An 18678-nucleotide genomic window follows, 5' to 3' on the forward strand; every position below is an offset into this window, starting at 1 on the left:
GAGTGTGCGTGTGTGTGAGTGTGAGAGTGAGTAATTGTGTGTGCGAGAGTGTGTGTATTAGGGTGTGTGTGAAGGTGTGAAAGTGCGAGTGTGTGTGTGAGTGTGAGAGTGTGTGAGTGTGAGAGTGTTTGAGTGAGGTTGTGAGAGTTTGTGTGTCGCCTTATATTTAAATGTAAAGGCTATACTCAAGCCAAAATGGTCAAAGCTACGGGAAATAATCTGCCAGCATAGCTCTCTTGTGGGTGAATGTATTTACATAGCAGATGCTTTCCTGTCAGACTGTTCACTGTCAGCGTTTTCTTCTGTGAAAGGAAGAAAATAGATAACAGGGGAGTACTCAACATTTGGAAAGAACAGCCTATGAGAAGAGTGTCTCCTTATCAGCTCTCTAATAAGTAGCTCTGGTCCTCAGGACGTTTCCTGTTCTGGCTTTGGGCTGGGAATTCGCTGCTCGTGATGTCAGTGCAGCACTAACCGGTTCACAGACAGACAGAGCGCTGCAGAATCGGACACAAACAGCGCTTGAACAGCTGATTGCGGCAACAAAGGCACAGAGTCCCGCAGTTTCTGCAGGTCGGCAGCAATCACAATGTGATCTCTCTCAGCCTCAGTCTCCGTGGTGAGTGTCAGAGAGACGGCACCGGCTATGTGCGGGTTGTAAACGCATTCACTGCCTCGCTGTTACTCGCCAGTGTCAGTCCCAGTGAACTCTCAGTCTCAGTCAGTGTGTGCCATCTGAACAGTGCGCATTGTATTGCTTGCTCTCAGTCACCTGGGTGCCAGGCGCTTTGCATTATACTGGACAGTGTCCACACTGACTGGAGAGGGTGCTAGACACTGACTGTGGCAGCTCGCCCTCTTTTGACAGTCAGTTTGCAGCGGCTGAAATCCCCGCAGATTATTTCTCGGTTGAATAGCAGCCAGCTCGCAGCACTGCGCCCAGCTCCGGGACTCAGCAAATCCAAACACCACAACACCCTAAACTGGCACAAGACTATGCTGTTCCTCGCCGGATCATCTGCTGACAAGTTTCGGTAAGTCCATGCTTCTTCGCTCGAGCTCCCTCTCCCCTCCTCCCCACCCCCACGCCCCGCATCAGGTAATCTGATGATGATAGTTGTAATTTTTAAAAAAAGGAAGTTTGACAGAGAGGCAGGGTTACTGTGATGGTATCACAGTGTGGGATTAACTGGAGCTGTGCGGGACTGCAGTTACAGTGTGGCACTGGGATCACTGTGGGTCTGGGGTAACAGTGTGGGGTTGGAGTCATAGTGTGGGGCTGGAGGCGACCTGGGATGACAGTGTGGGACTGGGATTACAGGGTGGGACTTGGGGTGGCGGGGGCACTGGGGTTCCAGGGTGGGACTGAGGGAACCGGGGTTACAAGATGGGACTGAGGGGGAATTGGGGTGACAGGGTGGGAGTGAGGGAACCGGGGTTACAGGGTGGGACTGAGGAACTGGGGTTACAGGGTGGGACTGTGGGAACTGGGGTTACAGGGTGGGACTGAGGGAACTGGGGTTACAGGGTGGGACTGAGGAACTGGGGTTACAGGGTGAGACTGAGGGAACTGAGGTTACAGGGTGGGACTGAGGAACTGGGGTTACAGGGTGGGACTGAGGGAACTGGGGTTACAGGGTAGGACTGAGTGGGAACTGGGGTTACAGGGTGGGACTGAGGGAACTGGGGTTACAGGTTGGGAGTGAGGGGATACTGGGGTGACAAGGTGGGAGTGAGGGAGAACTGGGGTGACAAGGTGAGACTGAGGGAACTGGGGTTACAGGGTGAGACTGAGGGAACTGGGGTTACAGGTTGGGACTGAGTGGGAACTGGGGTGACAAGGTGAGACTGAGGGAACTGGGGTTACATGGTGGGACTGAGGGAACTGGGGTTACAGGGTGAGACTGAGGGAACTGGGGTTACAGGGTGGGACTGAGGAACTGGGGTTACAGGGTGGGACTGAAGGAACTGGGGTTACAGGGTGAGACTGAGGAACTGGGGTTACAGGGTGAGACTGAGGAACTGGGGTTACAGGGTGGGACTGAGGGAACTGGGGTTACAGGTTGGGACTGAGTGGGAACTGGGGTGACAAGGTGAGACTGAGGGAACTGGGGTTACAGGGTGGGACTGAGGGAACTGGGGTTACAGGGTGAGACTGAGGAACTGGGGTTACAGGGTGAGACTGAGGGAACTGGGGTTACAGGGTGAGACTGAGGAACTGGGGTTACAGGGTGAGACTGAGGGAACTGGGGTTACAGGGTGAGACTGAAGGAACTGGGGTTACATGGTGGGACTGAGGAACTGGGGTTACAGGGTGGGACTGAGGGAACTGGGGTTACAGGGTGAGACTGAGGGAACTGGGGTTACAGGGTGAGACTGAAGGAACTGGGGTTACATGGTGGGACTGAGGAACTGGGGTTACAGGGTGGGACTGAGGGAACTGGGGTTACAGGTTGGGAGTGAGGGGATACTGGGGTGACAAGGTGGGAGTGAGGGAGAACTGGGGTTACAGGGTGGGATTGAGAGGGAACTGGGGTTACAGGATGGGACTGAGGGGGAACTGGGGTTACAGGGTGGGACTGAGGGTACCGGGGTTACAGGGTGGGAGTGAGGGGGAACTGGGGTTACAGGGTGGGAGTGAGGGGGAACTGGGGTTACAAGGTGGGAGTGAGGAAGAACTGGGGTTACAAGGTGGGAGTGAGGGAGAAACTGGGGTTACAGGGTGGGACTGAGGGTACCGGGGTTACAGGATGGGAGTGAAGGGGAACTGGGGTTACAGGGTGGAACTGAGGGAGCTGGGGTTACAGGGTGAGACTGAGGGAACTGGGGTTACAGGGTGGAACTGAGGGAGCTGGGGTTACAGGGTGAGACTGAGGGAACTGGGGTTACAGGGTGGAACTGAGGGAGCTGGGGTTACAGGGTGAGACTGAGGGAACTGGGGTTACAGGGTGGAACTGAGGGAGCTGGGGTTACAGGGTGAGACTGAGGGAACTGAGGTTACAGGGTGGGAGTGAGGGTGAACTGGGGTTACAGGGTGGGCCAGTGTGTGCGGTGTTGTACTAGTTTGTACTTGTTGGTTGCTGTACAGTCTGGCTTTGGCTAGACAATGCAGCAGTTCCGAGCTACTGTGCAAGCTCCGTCTGCTTGGCTGTTTGCAGTACAGTCTCTCTCTCTCTCTCTCTCTCTGCCTCTTTAGGCTCCTTTGTGATCCTATCTATGTGAGGCTGCCTATTTGCTCCTTAGTCTTGCCTGTGCGCAGCAGCGTGTTTGAAAAGAGCCGCTGTTTGCCCTGTCTGAGCAGCTGCTGTTCCACGCTGCCTCTCTGCCATCTTCCAGCACAGAGCCGAGGTGCCGGCGAGCGGATGCACGTTGTAAAACTTAAACAAACTTTGTCATTTGACCCTTTGTGAATCGACTAGTTTGCATGTAAGTAAAATTGGGGACTTAAGTCGCATTTAAAATGTCATTACTGAAATCCCATTACTGAAACCCCATCAAACAGGACTTTTGTGGCTGTAACATTTGGTACATCAGACAGTAATTTACATGTTAATGTCAATTTCGGACTCGGGAGTCTCTTTTGTGTGTCCTAATCCCGCTCTTTCCATGCTCCAACTTGATGAGGGTACTGAGCATCACTCTAGCTCGCAGTTCCGGAGCGGAAGGAAGCCAGAGGATAAGATCCAAGATCTGTACAATCGGACCATTGGGAAACCGTTAGCGGTTAAACTGAACGCAAAAAGCCCCAGTTTCTGCAGCAAAGGAACATGCAGTGATGGAGCTGCCCGTGTAGGAAGATAGTGGGTGTAATTGAGGGATTTAAATGATTTACAGATGCTTGTGACACGATTACACGTTGTCTTGTATCAGGGTTGAACTTGATCTCTGTCATAAAATGAAAACCTGCATTTCCCCCATCCCCGGTAGAAAAGTGCAAATGATTTTCTTGCGAGTATCACCATGATTGTATTTATAATGACTTTATATTAATTCATTAGAACGATTTTAATTGGCTGTGAAGTAAAATGTGAGGGAGCACAGACTGGAAACAAACCATTTCTTTAAGATGAGGCACCCCTGTCAGACGAGACTCAGATCTCTTGTTTACTTTGACGGGAGGAATAGATGAAATTTGTTAAATTCATTTTAAAAAATCCGGCAACAATTATTGCAGCTTCTAAAAAGTCAAGGCAGCTCCCCTCCACCCCCCGCCATAGAGACGTGAAGAATTCTTTCCAACCCTCGGTGCGGTTGAAATTCATACAATTCAATCAAAGGTGAAACTTGCCGCTTCACACGTGTAAGTTATCACTTCTTCTGGGATTTGGTTTTGGTGAGAAGCCAAGATTGTGTTGGGTTTGAGGAATCGGCCACTTCCGTAGAAGGAAGAAAATGGATCATAACTGACAATTGGTCCAGGCATTTCTTTGACTGCTGCCAAAGACTGCAAATTACAAGTGCACTGGTCTTTTACACATGAAGGCACCCCAGTAAATTGCACGGGTGAGGGACCCTGCTTAATGACTGCTTTCAGCTACAGCTGCTAGCGCTCTGAGGTACAGTAACAGCGACGATTGTGTTTATTCAGTTCAAAGTAAACGTTAGAGAAGCACCACCAGAAGGAAAGCGGCCTAATGCCACTGCGTTTCACTTTGTTTTGGAGATGCAGAGCAGTACGTTGATGACAGGACAGGTAACGGGGTCTGTTAACCATCTGCACACCTGCCTGTACCTGTTCTGCTTTTCATTAGTCAAAGGTGGCTACACATAATTCACTAAGTTAAAGGGGTACTGCCTTCACACAAAAATAAAACCCTGGCAAACAGTTTCTGTGTGGGGAAAAAGGAGTGAGTTTTTTAAAAAATCACTTTGCAAACGAGACAATGATGCCTCAATATAACTTACCTCATTACGAAATGGAAAAAATGGCAAAGTTTTTTTTTAATGAAGCATAGTTAAGTAATGTAAGCAAAGGACTGCCGCTTTGTACTTGCTATTACATCCCAAGATGATCAGCAAGTTACAGCAGCAGGCATGACTTTAGTATCCAGCACTATGCTGTGTCACTATGCACATTAGTTACCAGATATGGTCGACATTAATGGGCTGCAAGACTGCGCACTATGCAAAGCAACAATACATGTGACACGAGATCTCCCTCTAATACAGTTACTGGTTCTAATTACTTTTAGATGGAAAAGGTGTCCTTCGAAGGGCAGGGCGTTTCACCTTAGAGGCGTTGTGGAATATTAAATAAACAATTCCAAAAAAAAAGCAGGCCCTGAAAGAAATAGCGAGATGTTGCAAGAAAAGCTGAAAAAAAGCTGAAAAAAAAGTTAGTTAGTTTTCTGCCAACTACTTGAGTAAAAGGTGCCTTGACGACAGAATTTGTGTTCTTTCTTCATTAGATCATATAGCTGAGAATATACTGGTTATTTGATTTTTGTATAAATTTATACAAAATAAAATCTATTTACCTCATTCTTTAATTGTACAATCTACCTCGGTTTCACGAATGTATTTCACATTTTATTTTTTAGAGTAAAATCACTGTGACCCAACATATGTGTGCATACTGTACAAAGGTGTGATGCAAAATAGCTCAAATGGCTTGAATTGCATCTTAATGACACCGATGTTGGTGCAGGCTTGAAATATTCCAGTAATTGGCTGTGGTAAAAAGTGCTTTTATGTTGGTCCAGTTCATATGAGTACTATTTTAACTCAAATATCAACATACTTTTTAAAGAAAAAAGATCAGTTTAAGCTCTGGGGTAAAACCAAAATAGAAACACAATCAGAAAGTTGGCAAATGTAGCAGTTATTTTACACACTGCACTCTCCTACATAAAGCAGTGAGATGAATGATTAGTTAATTGATTTTTGGTGGTATGGATTGAGGGGGAAAATGTTGGTCAGAATATCAGACAACTTCTCCAGATAGTGTCTTGGGATCTTTTGCACTCACCTGAAGCATTAGACAAGGTCTTGGTCTATCTAAAGGATAGCAGTTCCTTAGCACCACACTGGAGTGTCAGCCTGATTCTGTTCAGATGCTGGAGTAAGGCTTGAACCCATGCTTTCTGGCTCAGAGATGAGCTTCGTACTAACCATGCAAAGCTGACACTCATTTGAGAGTTATTAACACTATTTATCTTGAGAAGAAGGTTTAAAATTGTTTCCACTAGCTTAATCAGCATATTGATATCAATACATTATAGGGATAAGATGCCACTTTAATACACTATAATGTGCAATACTCTTGTGCACATACTGTCAATTCATCACCTTTAATTACTCCCACCAGTACCACCAGTGACAGACCTCATCAATATTGCACACTGTTATTAATATGATCTCTCCAGACATAACCAAGGTGTGGAAGGGCAACATCTATAATTGTTCTGCTGTGTGTACCGTTCAAGTGAACATAATACATAAATTACACAGTTGCTGCTACTTTATATTGGAATCTTAGCGATAAGGTTGAGCACTATATAATTATAGCTTTAACAGTGTGGCATTAGATGGCAAAACGCAGACTCCAACTGCCTTTTATCGTTCTTACAAGGAACCACTAGATGGAGCACTCCAGTTGAAGTGGGTTGGGTGGGGGGGCGGGGTGGGGGGGGGGGGGGGTGGCTGCGGAAACTGGCTGGACAGGTTTTTCCCTGCATAATGTACAAACATTGCCAAATGCAATCCCTAAGACACTAATAAAACCTTGCAATGTAATAAAAATGAAAGTGGGCTTATTCATTCACTATAAACCAATGGTCCTGATTATTGGGAATAATAATCTTTATGAACATTAAAACTAGGCCTCTGGTTTTTAGTATATGCAGAAAAACCAAAAGAATTGTGGAATGCAATCTTCCACAACACTGGTTGTCCAGAATCCCAAATAATTGAATTGGAATTTGACTTATTCAGTTACGGTAAAGCAGTTCCCTGCCTTTGGGCTGAAATAGGAGGGGGTGGGATTTGGTGGTAGATTTGGGAGACCTGTAACAAATGTTACTAAAACTTCTCTTTGCATAATACATGCTTCTATTTCCAATAAAAAAAAACTTGTGAGACTTTGCATGAAAGAAAGAAATGAATGTACTGGATTTCTGCATTTTTTTCCACAGTGTTTGATGACAATGTCAGTCAGCATGCATGAGAATCGGAAATCAAGAGCCAGCAATGGTTCAATGAATATTTACCTCTTCCACAAAACGACGTATGCCGACAGTGTTCTCACGCACCTGAATCTTCTACGACAGCAGAGACTCTTCACAGATGTCCTCCTCCATGCTGGAGAAAAAACCTTTCCTTGCCACAGGGCTGTGCTGGCTGCCTGTAGTCGATATTTTGAAGCTATGTTCAGTGGAGGATTACGCGAGAGCAAAGACAATGAAGTAAACTTCCATAATTCCATACACCCAGAAGTTCTGGAGCTCCTCTTAGACTATGCTTACTCATCTCGTGTTCTCATTAATGAAGAAAATGCAGAGTCACTTCTGGAGGCTGGGGATATGCTGCAGTTCCAGGACATCCGGGATGCTTGTGCAGAATTCCTAGAGAAAAATCTACATCCAACCAATTGTCTTGGAATGCTGCTGCTCTCTGATGCCCATCATTGCACTAAGCTTTATGAGCTCTCCTGGAGAATGTGCTTGAGCAACTTTCCAACTATCAGTAAGAGTGAAGACTTTCTGCAGCTGCCAAAGGACACATTGGTGCAGCTTCTCTCTAGTGAAGAGCTGGAGACAGAGGATGAGAAGCTTGTGTACGAGACCACCATAAAGTGGGTGAAGTATGATGTGAACAGACGCCACTATTGTTTGCCAGAACTGTTGCAAACAGTTCGATTGGCTCTCCTACCAGCTGTTTACTTAATGGAGAATGTGGCGATGGAAGAGCTTATAACCAGGCAGATGAAGAGTAAAGAGTTAGTAGAAGAAGCAATACACTGCAAATTAAAAATTTTACAAAATGATGGAGTGGTGACAAGTCTTTGTGCCAGACCTCGTAAAACTGGCCATGCCTTGCTCTTGCTTGGAGGACAGACTTTCATGTGTGACAAAGTTTACCTAATAGACCATAAGGCAAAGGAGATCATTCCAAAAGCAGACATCCCCAGCCCACGCAAAGAGTTTAGTGCATGTGCAATTGGCTGCAAAGTGTATGTGACTGGAGGACGAGGGTCAGAAAATGGGGTCTCCAAAGATGTTTGGGTGTATGATACTCTTCACGAAGAATGGTCAAAATCTGCTCCAATGCTTGTTGCGAGGTTTGGCCATGGATCTGCTGAGCTGAAACATTCTTTGTATGTGGTCGGTGGGCACACTGCAGCCACAGGACGGCAACCAGCATCTCCCTCTGTTTCTCTGAAACAAGTGGAACAGTATGACCCACTAAACAATAAGTGGACAATGGTAGCCCCTCTGCGGGAAGGTGTCAGCAATGCAGCTGTGGTCAGTGCTAAACTAAGGTTGTTTGCCTTTGGTGGAACTAGTGTGAGCCATGATAAACTGCCTAAAGTACAGTGTTATGATCCATGTGAAAATAGGTGGACTGTGCCAGCTACCTGCCCTCAGCCTTGGAGGTACACAGCTGCAGCTGTATTGGGCAACCAAATTTTTATCATGGGCGGGGATACTGAATTCTCAGCATGTTCTGCATACAGATTTAACAGTGAGACCTATCAATGGATTAAGGTTGGGGATGTGACTGCGAAACGAATGAGCTGTCATGCTGTAGCCTCTGGAAATAAACTCTATGTAGTTGGAGGCTATTTTGGTACTCAGAGATGCAAAACACTGGACTGCTATGATCCAACTTTGGACACGTGGAATAGCATCACTACCGTACCTTATTCATTAATTCCCACTGCATTCGTTAGTACATGGAAGCACCTTCCTGCATAAAAGTACAATTCTTCAATGTTTCATGGGTAAGCAGTTCTTAAATTCATTGACAAGAGTTGAATTAATGAATTACACCATCACACTGAAAATGGTTGAAAAAAAATGTAAAATGAAATTCACACCAATGGGAAACCTACTTTTTCATGTTGAAGATGTGATGCCAAGGGAGAAATGACCCCAGTGTCCAATAAATTCCTGTGGGAGAATGAAAGGTGATGGGAAACATAGGGATAGATTTTCATCTCCAAAGTGTGGCAAGTTATGTGGCTGGGCAGATTGCATGCCCTTTAAGTAACCTGCCTGATTTCCATTCCTTTGAAGTTATAATCAGGTGGATTCTTAAAGAACATGTGATTTGTCTTGCCAGATTGCTGCCTAGGTGAACACTTAGAGTCATAGAATTTATAGCAAAGATGGACACCATTTGGCTTACTCACCTGGGCTTTAGAGTAGCTCTATAACTGGAGCTATCAAATCCAATTTTTTTGCCTGTTTCCTGTAACCCTAGCCTGATAACATGGACTTTTTCAAAACAGAATGACTATTGTAGTTTATAACCGAGTTTTTGGCAATTTATAAGTATAAGTGAGGCAGTTTGGCATTGTGCATTGAAAGCCCAGTATGCTCTGCTCCTCATAACCATGGAGTTTGGGTGAGGGCAGAATTGGACATTGCTTGCCCTCTCTAACCTCAGCCAGGTGGCCATTCTTCATGTGTGAGCCAAGACAGTGTCAGTAGGCTTTTTGGCCATGGAAGATGGAGCATTAAACATAAGCTTGATGCTGTCCGCAGCTGATATCCCCGCTAGCACACTTTCAGCAGTAGTGACTGGATAGTAATTGAGAGCACATTTAGAGACACACACACACACTCACATATTGTCAAACTGGAATAGCTACTGCACTTGTGCAAAAGCTTCAAAAGATATTTCCCACTTTAAAAAAAACAAAAAACGCTTTGGAGAAAACCAGCAGTATCAAAATTCTTTTAACTATAACCTGTGCAAAGGGCAATATTACAGAAGTGTAAAGGGCAATTTTAACCCTGCTTGTCTGGAGAATACTGTTAAAATCGCCTGTGAGACTCACTTGCTGAAATCCCCCACTGATCCCAGAGGCAAAGAATTTGAAGGATGGCCACCTGAGACCAATTGAGTCTTTCTTTAAGTATGCAGATCAGACTCTGATCACGTCATCAGAGCCAACTACTATTTTAGCCAGAGGCTAGTGTGGGGAAGCCTTTGTAGCTGTCCTGCCAACCAATCTAGTGGGAAGAGTAGGCGGGGCCAGAAAAGGGAAGTCATTTTCATTTTTATGAATTTCCTACTGGGCCAAGAGGAGCAGGAGTGCTCAGGCCTCCCTTGCCTAAAGGAAAGCTTAGGTCTCCCCTGCCTGGTAGCTTTCCACTCCCACCCCCACTTCCATCCCCAATTGTGTGGCCCTCCGGAAACCATTATCCCAAGACTTACCTGAATGCCTCAGACTCTTCCTTCAGTCCTTATCGGTGGCCACCTGCTGTGCAATATTCTGCTCTCACCCACCGGGTAGTTGCCAGTTACAATCTCCCAGGCCCAAGTTGCTAAGGTTGCCACTTGCCTTGGCCCCCGCCCGCCCAACTCCCGCCCTGAGTTAAAATTGGGCCTGTAGTGTATTTGAAAGTGGAACTGTTAATCTTTCATTTTTGGTACTAATTTGTGCAGAAACATTGATTATTCAGTGTCTAACTAATGTGCCTGTGTGTTTGAATGCAAGAATTTCCAGTTTGTAAATGCTACGACAGGAGCAATATTTTTTGAAAATAATATAAACTGATGCATTTGTACTAGGGATGAAATCACTGAAAGTTTAAATAGTCCTAAGAAAAGAAACTAGACTACCTATAAACAGTATAAACAAATGCTTTATGTTAATCTTAGAACTTGCCATTCTGCAGTGATTTATTTAGTCTCAGCATAATGACCTGTCATAAAGCTGGCTAGCAGCCAATGAGTTATGAAGAGAAACAAAGATGAAGCAATAAAAAGCATAAAATTTCCTGCATTAACATTGCAGGATCCTTTTTATTGGCATGTGTAGCCAGTGTCCTAGAAGGTTAATGTAATATTAATCCCCCATTCCTGATTTTATGACCCAATCGTTTCTAGAATCGCCATGTTGACAGGTTTTTAATGACAGGCTGAGGCAGAAGGGATCAGTTACAGACTAATTTTGAAGCCAAATTAACGTATATTGTCCGCGGTGCTAGAAGGGAGTGGGAGGGGATGGAGGAGAAAATTGCTAATGGAGATTTGCACAACAGCAGCTAAAAGCTGATAAAAATCACAGTTGGCTTCTTGCTTTCACTTGTGTGACCCTCACAGGACAAGTGGCCTCCATTCAACCTTCTTAAAACATTAGGGTTGGAACAGCAAACATTTTGAAACAAAACTGTACATGTAATGTAGTACTGAGTTCTAATGGAGCAAAGGTATTTTATCTCGTAGTTCAAACCAGACCATTCCCTGTAATCAGCACAATGCTCTTTTAATACTTTTGTGTGTGATTTGGTCTTTTCTAAACACGTTATTTTTTTTCTTTATTTTTGATAGCTTAGTGAAAAATATAGTTTTACGATTTTTATTATAGTTTCTTTTAAAGAACTCATTAAATTGATGAATTTTATACCACACAACAGGTGAGATGATATTGTCATGGTCCTTAAAGACTTGTGCAGTCTTTAGTCATGACTGTTTCCCATATTATTGGCTTACCTTTGTTGTTTAAACACTTTTATTTCAGGCTGTAGTAGCTAATTGTAAAAGTTTTCATGCATTTTTCATTTATTTCTACTTTAGCAGTCTGGGTTCATTTGCTGTACAACTTCCTATTTTAATAGAAATGTTAGTGCTGTAAATATTTCACAGTCACAATGATTTTTTTGTTCATTTTTGCAACCAGCTTTTTCATTTAAAATATTGTATTTTTGGGAATGTTATCGTAAATTGTTTAATATTGTATCTTATTCATGTGGTATATTTCCAGTCTACTAAAACATCAAAGGCTTAGCTTAACCTAGTTTAAGAAATATTCAGCCAGTGCAGCTTCTGAACTGAGTAGATGGTGTGGGGGGATGGGGAATCCCTTGTTAATTGAGATTCGTTACGTCCATTCGTTGGATCTAGTAGCCAACACTTGCCAATGATAACAAATCATGTTTATTGCCAGTGTGAAGGACGGTGCTAATGGCTGAACCCAACCATAGTTGATATTTTTGTGGAGAATCTTCACAGCCATATGTATGGCTTATTTCTATTGATCAACAGAACCTAAACTTGATGCACTTGGAGATGATTTTCGACAACAAAGGTGGACTTTCTAGGGTGAAAACAGCACTTATTTCATTTATTGCTCATGCTATCTTGCTTTATAAGATTTCTTGTAGATAATGCTGCATTATGCCTTCAGGATACGCGAATCATCTACTAGTAATGTGCAATAAATGATTTAATTTTTTTAAAGCCTAGACCATGAACTCAATGCGACCTCACATGGTTTGTCAATAAAACTTGCCTAAAACATGAATTCACCATTATTCAGTTTGTTCAATGTTTTACAACTTAATGTGCTGAAATGATGCTGGAGCCATGAAGATTGTGTTTTGGTGGTGAGCTTGCATTTGCGACAAAAAAGCATTGGAATGGAACTCTGCTCCAGGCATTACAATCACAGTGATCCTGGGCCATGAGCTGACCTTAGAAAGCAATATAAACAATATGAGCCTGTTCACATCTAACACAAGAAACCACAATGTAAATTGAGAATGGATATGGTGAAGAATAAAGGATTTAATGTAGCAAAATTACAGCCGTTATTCCGTCACAAGTCCACTTTGCTATGAAGCTGTTACTTTGTTGGAATAGATGAAATGTTGAAATCAAATGAGAACAGTATTTGTAACATGAATTTGTTTCTTTTTTTGAGCAGATTCCAGGGCTCCCAATGTGAAGATTTTGTCTACTGTGAATAAACACAACTTAAATGAAGAAAAAAAAAACCCTTACCTGTTTGAGCTAAAATGAATTGGCTTCAGCAACCAGCAACTAATGCTGACATGAAGAAAACATTTTGTTTCCATATACACATATATCTTGTATGAAGCAATTTCTGAACAATGATTGCCAGTGGTGATAAATAGTGAACTAATGTAATATTAATCGGCTTCTCTAAAATTTAAGACTCATCACCATGTTGCCACGCTGTTCTCAGTTTTCATTGACTCCCCACATTTGTGTGTGAAATTTTAAATGGCTGTCATCTCGTAGCATGACATTTGAATGCCGGCACCAGCTGCAAATTGTGAAGAGTGTGGATGTCGAGTTGAACTCAGATCCAGCTGTGTCTCCCCAACTCTTCACTAATGGGGACGGGGCTCTGGACATTGTTGCCAGCGGTGTCTGGGGCAGCAATTACCCTGCTTCGGGAGCCCATGCTGTCAGCCAGGCAAAACCCTTCAGGCTGTGGAGAGGGCAGTCAGCTGCAAAAATACAACTGAATCATTAAAGGTCAATTTTATTATAAGGGAAGGAGAAAAAAAAAATGACCTGACAGTCAGAGAATACTGTTTTTATATGAATTTGTTATTTATGTTTCCCTTTTTTTGATATGATTGTAGGATATTTATTGTTCAATGATGTTAACTGCACATTGAAATGCCAAGTATTCATAAATGTGTATTTTGTGTTAAAGAGAGTCTGTCTGAAAATTATTTGCACACTTGTTTAGCAGGGGTTGGGGGGATGGAAAGGGCAGCTCACATGCTTGAGTACCATATCCGTTCTCTTGTCACATTAAGTTGGAAAGTGCAAAGCTGCAGTGAAGGGGAGGGGAAATTTCCAATCGGAAATGAGATGGGTACAGAAGCCAGCTCTTAAATTACACAGACACTGGACGAAGGCAGTGAGGTCACTTTCTCAGGCATGTAGCTCACCAGGTTGCATGTTGTATTTTCTAACCTATGCCCATATATCATTAAGCTTTCCAGCACTTCCAGTACTCTGGTGTATACACTATTTAGTGCATGCTAATTAATCTCTGAGCATGCACTTTTTCATTCATGTGCAGCCTTCTAGTGAACTCAGTCCAGCCCAGGCCATTTCTTCACTCAGTCCCTTGTTACAGACAATTTTCTTGAAACACGATGAGTGAAAAAGATCACAGCTGCAAACAGTTTTTATTATGATCCCAAGATCAACCTTTCCTGATACGTAAATGATAGAAGAGAGAGAGGAGCAAGATTTAGGGTGGAAAATCCAAGTGTTGTAGTATTTATGTAAGAACTTCTGATTGGCATATTTTACGTATGAAGGGTTAACACGCTGTGCTACATTCCTTCGTGTACTACTTGTAGGCAGATGCTAATCCATTTAAAATAAACAGGTCAACTCCTGCCTAACAATAGAGTGCTGCAAAATACAGTATAAGCATGTTAACTCTTTGCACGTGAACTTCAGCAATCAGAATTTCTACTCCTTTTTTAAAGCACCATTTTTCAGCATTTTATATGTTAAAATATCAGGTCAGTATCTGAAAATTAGATCAGAGCATTCACTGACATCTTTCTTATTTTATTAGTGATACTATCTATTTGATGATTATGGTGTTGTTTGAGTAACTTTTTTGAAGAATGTTATTGTGATGAAATGATTATCGAAATGGTCAGCAAACATGAACACTGAAATTCTAAAACTTAATATATGCATTACTACTTAATCTGGCTCTAAAATGGAACTTTATTGATTTACTACCTTGGCTCCGTGCACCGCTTCTAATTAAACATAAGTGAGTATTCCCATCAGGTGGTAAATGCACTGCCATTTTGGAATTGAGCTGTAGAATCCAAAAAGATTTCAGATTAGATTTCTGGTCTGTATGGAGTTAGTTTATCTTCAGGCTGGGGTAGTGGGGAGTAGGGGGTTTTTGGAAGGGAGGTAATAAAAAGGGTGCTAGAATAAGTTTCAAAATAACCTTCAACTTCTTGGGCTAGGGAGTGGACAATCACTCAAGATTCCCACTAGCGATCATTAGGCAGTGATCCCTGTTGGAAAGTTTTAGCATGGTCATTAGGTGATTACAAACACAGGGTCAGTGGTGATGCACTGCATGGTTGAAGTTCACACACGAAGAATAGTCATTTTTGGCCAGGAGCTAGGTGTGGTCAGTGACCGTATATCAAGATGAGTCATAGCTTTTAGGAGAGGACTGGAGAAAATTGGATGGGGGGTGGGTGGGAACCAATAAAATGAACATAAATATTAAGTAATGGAGTAATGTGGGTGTTTTGCTTGTGAAGTGGAGTGATAATATCGTGTTTGATGTCTAGTGTTTAGGTGAACATTATTTGTCTAAAAACCTGGATATTTTCAAAGACCTATTTCCTTATACGTATGCATAAACAAAATTTTTCAAAGTCTGACGAATGGTGCATCTTTTCAACCATTGAGGTGGGAATATCAGCCATTTTTAATAACATTTCTTGAAGACTATAGGCCCTTGAGTAATAATGAAGAGAAGATAACTGAAAGCAGGGTGGGCCTCAGGCCCTGCAGGGAACTTTCTGAGCTCCTGCTTTTTGAATTGATGTGGAAATTTTGCTTGCTGTTTGACGATTGTATATCTGCAAAAACACCGCGGTTTGAACAGAATGCAATTCACAGCAGAGTGCACACACAAAGTTGGCATAAGACAAGGAGGTTCTTCCTATTTTGTCCACACATCACCATAGCAACACATAACAAAGCGTACTCTTCTATTTCCAATGTAATTGTATAAAGGCCTTTTCATGAGAGCTGACACCTGTCTGAATGAGAGTGATTAGAAATGAATAATGTCTGCACCAACAAAAGTAGATGTGTGTGTACAAAATTATGTCAGTGTAAGATTTACTGTAAGCATTTCCTTTTTTTAACCACTGGAATGTAACATTTTGTAAACATAATTTTTTTCATAATGTGAAATCCAAGACATTAAATTGTGTTGCCATTTCTTCTATGTGGTCTGAATTGAGTTATTTAGTAAATGCTGTGGTTCATAGTGATTTATCTGGAAGGGAAGATATTGTTGTTGACAGTTAGTTGGCCCTTTCATTTTTTTTTTAACTGCTTTGCTTAAAATAAGCAGTTATTTTCAAGCTTTATGGAGATTTGAAATTTAAATGATGTTTGTGATTGTGTTATGTAATTAGAACTCTTGGTCAATCTTCCCCACGCCACTGGTGCAAGTAGCACCAGCTTTGCTCCAGAACCAAAGATGGACAAAGTTTCCTTTACTCTGTTGTTACCTTAGCAACCAAAATCTTTACCTCAGGAGTGATGGTAATCCATGGGGGAGGGGTGATAGCTTTGCTTTCAGGGAAGGGCTCTGTTACCTTTTAACAAGTATAATATGAAATAATATACATCTCTTTAAAATATTTAATGCCAATTTTCTCATTCTCTCCTTGCTGGGCATGCTCCATCAATGACAGCAATCCTCAGGCACTTCTGTTAAGTGACAATATGTTCAGTATACACAGTTAATTTTGATAGGCTATCACACTGTGGAGGCATTACAGTTGAGCCTTACCTCATGCCCATATTCTAGTGGTGGACAAGAATTAAAGTGGGAACTAGCTGATTATCCCTGCTACCTGCTCTAGAAATGCTGAGGCAATTTGATCCACCAACAGCTGTCCTAGTCCCTGTTTCTGAAAATAATAATATACACTGAGAGAAATTAAAATAATCAATGGCCACATAATTGTCCAGAAAAGTACACAAGACAAGTTAAAGTACTACAATTCTTGGTTTCATAACCAAGTGATATGTTGGTAGTTGTTTAGATTAGTGCGATGATAGCAGTCGTATTGAGATAGAAAATAAAGCATGTGATGCGGTATTGTCACAGTGGACTACTAAATCTTCCTGGTTAAAAACCATTTGAGCTAATTTTTCCTTTGGTGGGGAAGGCATAAGAGACATGACAACATGAAGGTCTGGCAATAACTCTGCCTTTATTTCCTGCCATTTATCAGAACATGATATAAACATTTTTTCTTGCAGCTTTCCATTATAAAGTTAAAGGGCACAGGCACCATTGTAACATGTTTGACAAACGTTTACTTCATTTGCTTACAAATATTTAACATAATGATTTCAATCCATTGAAACACATGCTCCCTTCACCTGGGGAATGATATGTGATTACTTTATGAAAACAAAAGGATAAATAAATACATTTTTTATGAAGAGAATGGGGGAAGAAATTCATCCTTGTTTTATGCCAGAAACCGGTGAATTTCTCGCCCAATTATCATCACAATTACAAGGTAAAGTGCATTTGGGTATTGTCCTCTTTAGGTGGCTATTTTATTTGGCCTGCTATTCTTGATATAGGGAGAAATGGGCAGGAGTTTTTGATCTACACAAGGGCAGAGTTTAATACTCAAATTTAACATTATTATATGTGAGAATAAGATAAAGTGGTCAATCGTAGAATTTTTGCTTTATGGACAAATGCAAACAAATTATAGACCTGGAATTTTCGGAGCTGTTCCCGTAACTTCACCTCTAACCCTGCTTACGTTCTTAAATGGAATCTGCACCCCACTTCCGGCAAAGCTAAGATGGCAAATAGAAGAGTGGCTCTGAGGAAAGTCTTGGATATTTGCACCCCTGCAGGAGAAAACAGTTTCCAGGCCAGGCATCTGAGGCAGGTAGAGTAACATTGCACAGCTGTGCGGGTATTGAAGCATTGTTAGTCACCAGTATGTGTCAGTCCAACAAGTAAGAACGTAGGATCATGTAGAATGAGAAAGGCCATCCAGCCCATCAAACCTACTTCTATACCAAAGCAAAATACTGCAGATGCTGGAAATCTGAAATAAAATGAGAAATACTCAACCGGACAGGCAGCATCTTTGGAGACAGAAACAGAGTTCACAGGGGGAATATTTAACCTCCAGAAATGGGTTGGTTTGGGTCAGGTGGAAAGCTAAAATATAAAAATCTCAAACCCACTCACTTGTGGTTATAATGGAATTGGGATGGGGACAGGCAACTGTTAGGACCAGGTAAGAAAGGTGTCTAGGGGTTCTTCTCAGCTTTGCCTGGTCTTACCGTAACAGGGTTTAATTTTAAACACACCGTGTTTTTAGCTTCCCCTTGGTGAATCCTTGTCACCACTTTCCAATTATAAGGCAAAGAAACCAGCACAAACAGGCTTTCTTAAGCTTACAGAAGAAAAGTTGAAATTTATTAAACTTAAATTTAAGCTCTAATTCGGTTGACACTTGACAGATACACGACGTGCCCACGCTAGCATGCATACGTGATACACACATGCAAATAGAGACAGAAAAGAGCAGAAGAAAAATAAAGTGGAAAAGGTTGAGGTACTATCTGAAGAGTTTTCGTTATGGTTCTTGGAGCTCACTGTAGAGTCCTTGATTATAGGTAGATCTTGCTTTTTGTTGGGGCCCAGTATTCTTCTTAAACCTTGTTCGCTGTAGGAGACTTTTCTCGTTTAGGATTCATGTGCCTTCAGTGGATTCAGAGGCTTGTGAGAAAGAGATGGGAGCAGACAGGAGAGATCTTCTCAGTTCAGGAGCAAACAGACTTTCTCTGAGTTCAAATTCTCTGTGGCCAGTTCAAAAGAAAACCCTGGAACAGCCAGTTAGTAATGTGACCAGCTGGTCTAACCAGTCCTGGCCCTTGTGGAATGTATCCTCCTTAGCAGGTCCTGGAATGCAC

At 42.5% G+C, this 18678-nt stretch overlaps 1 protein-coding gene across 2 annotated transcripts; it reads left to right on the plus strand.

Annotated features, from left to right (window-relative positions):
- The first annotated feature begins 522 nt into the window (after positions 1-522).
- Positions 523-15908, plus strand: enc1 (ectodermal-neural cortex 1). 2 transcript variants are annotated; one of them, XM_068029538.1, is made up of 3 exons: positions 523-1034; positions 7134-8941; positions 12878-15908. In XM_068029538.1, exon 2 carries the CDS (start codon positions 7140-7142, stop codon positions 8913-8915), a length of 1776 nt encoding a protein of 591 aa, XP_067885639.1. In that variant the 5' UTR covers positions 523-1034; positions 7134-7139; the 3' UTR covers positions 8916-8941; positions 12878-15908. The 2 variants fall into 2 exon arrangements, with proteins under 2 accessions (XP_067885639.1, XP_067885638.1); XM_068029537.1 differs by lacking the exon at positions 523-1034 and adding an exon at positions 3340-3426.
- The last annotated feature ends 2770 nt before the right edge of the window (positions 15909-18678 follow it).

This window comes from Heterodontus francisci, chromosome 4, assembly GCF_036365525.1.
Source record: "Heterodontus francisci isolate sHetFra1 chromosome 4, sHetFra1.hap1, whole genome shotgun sequence".
NCBI lineage: Eukaryota > Metazoa > Chordata > Chondrichthyes > Heterodontiformes > Heterodontidae > Heterodontus > Heterodontus francisci.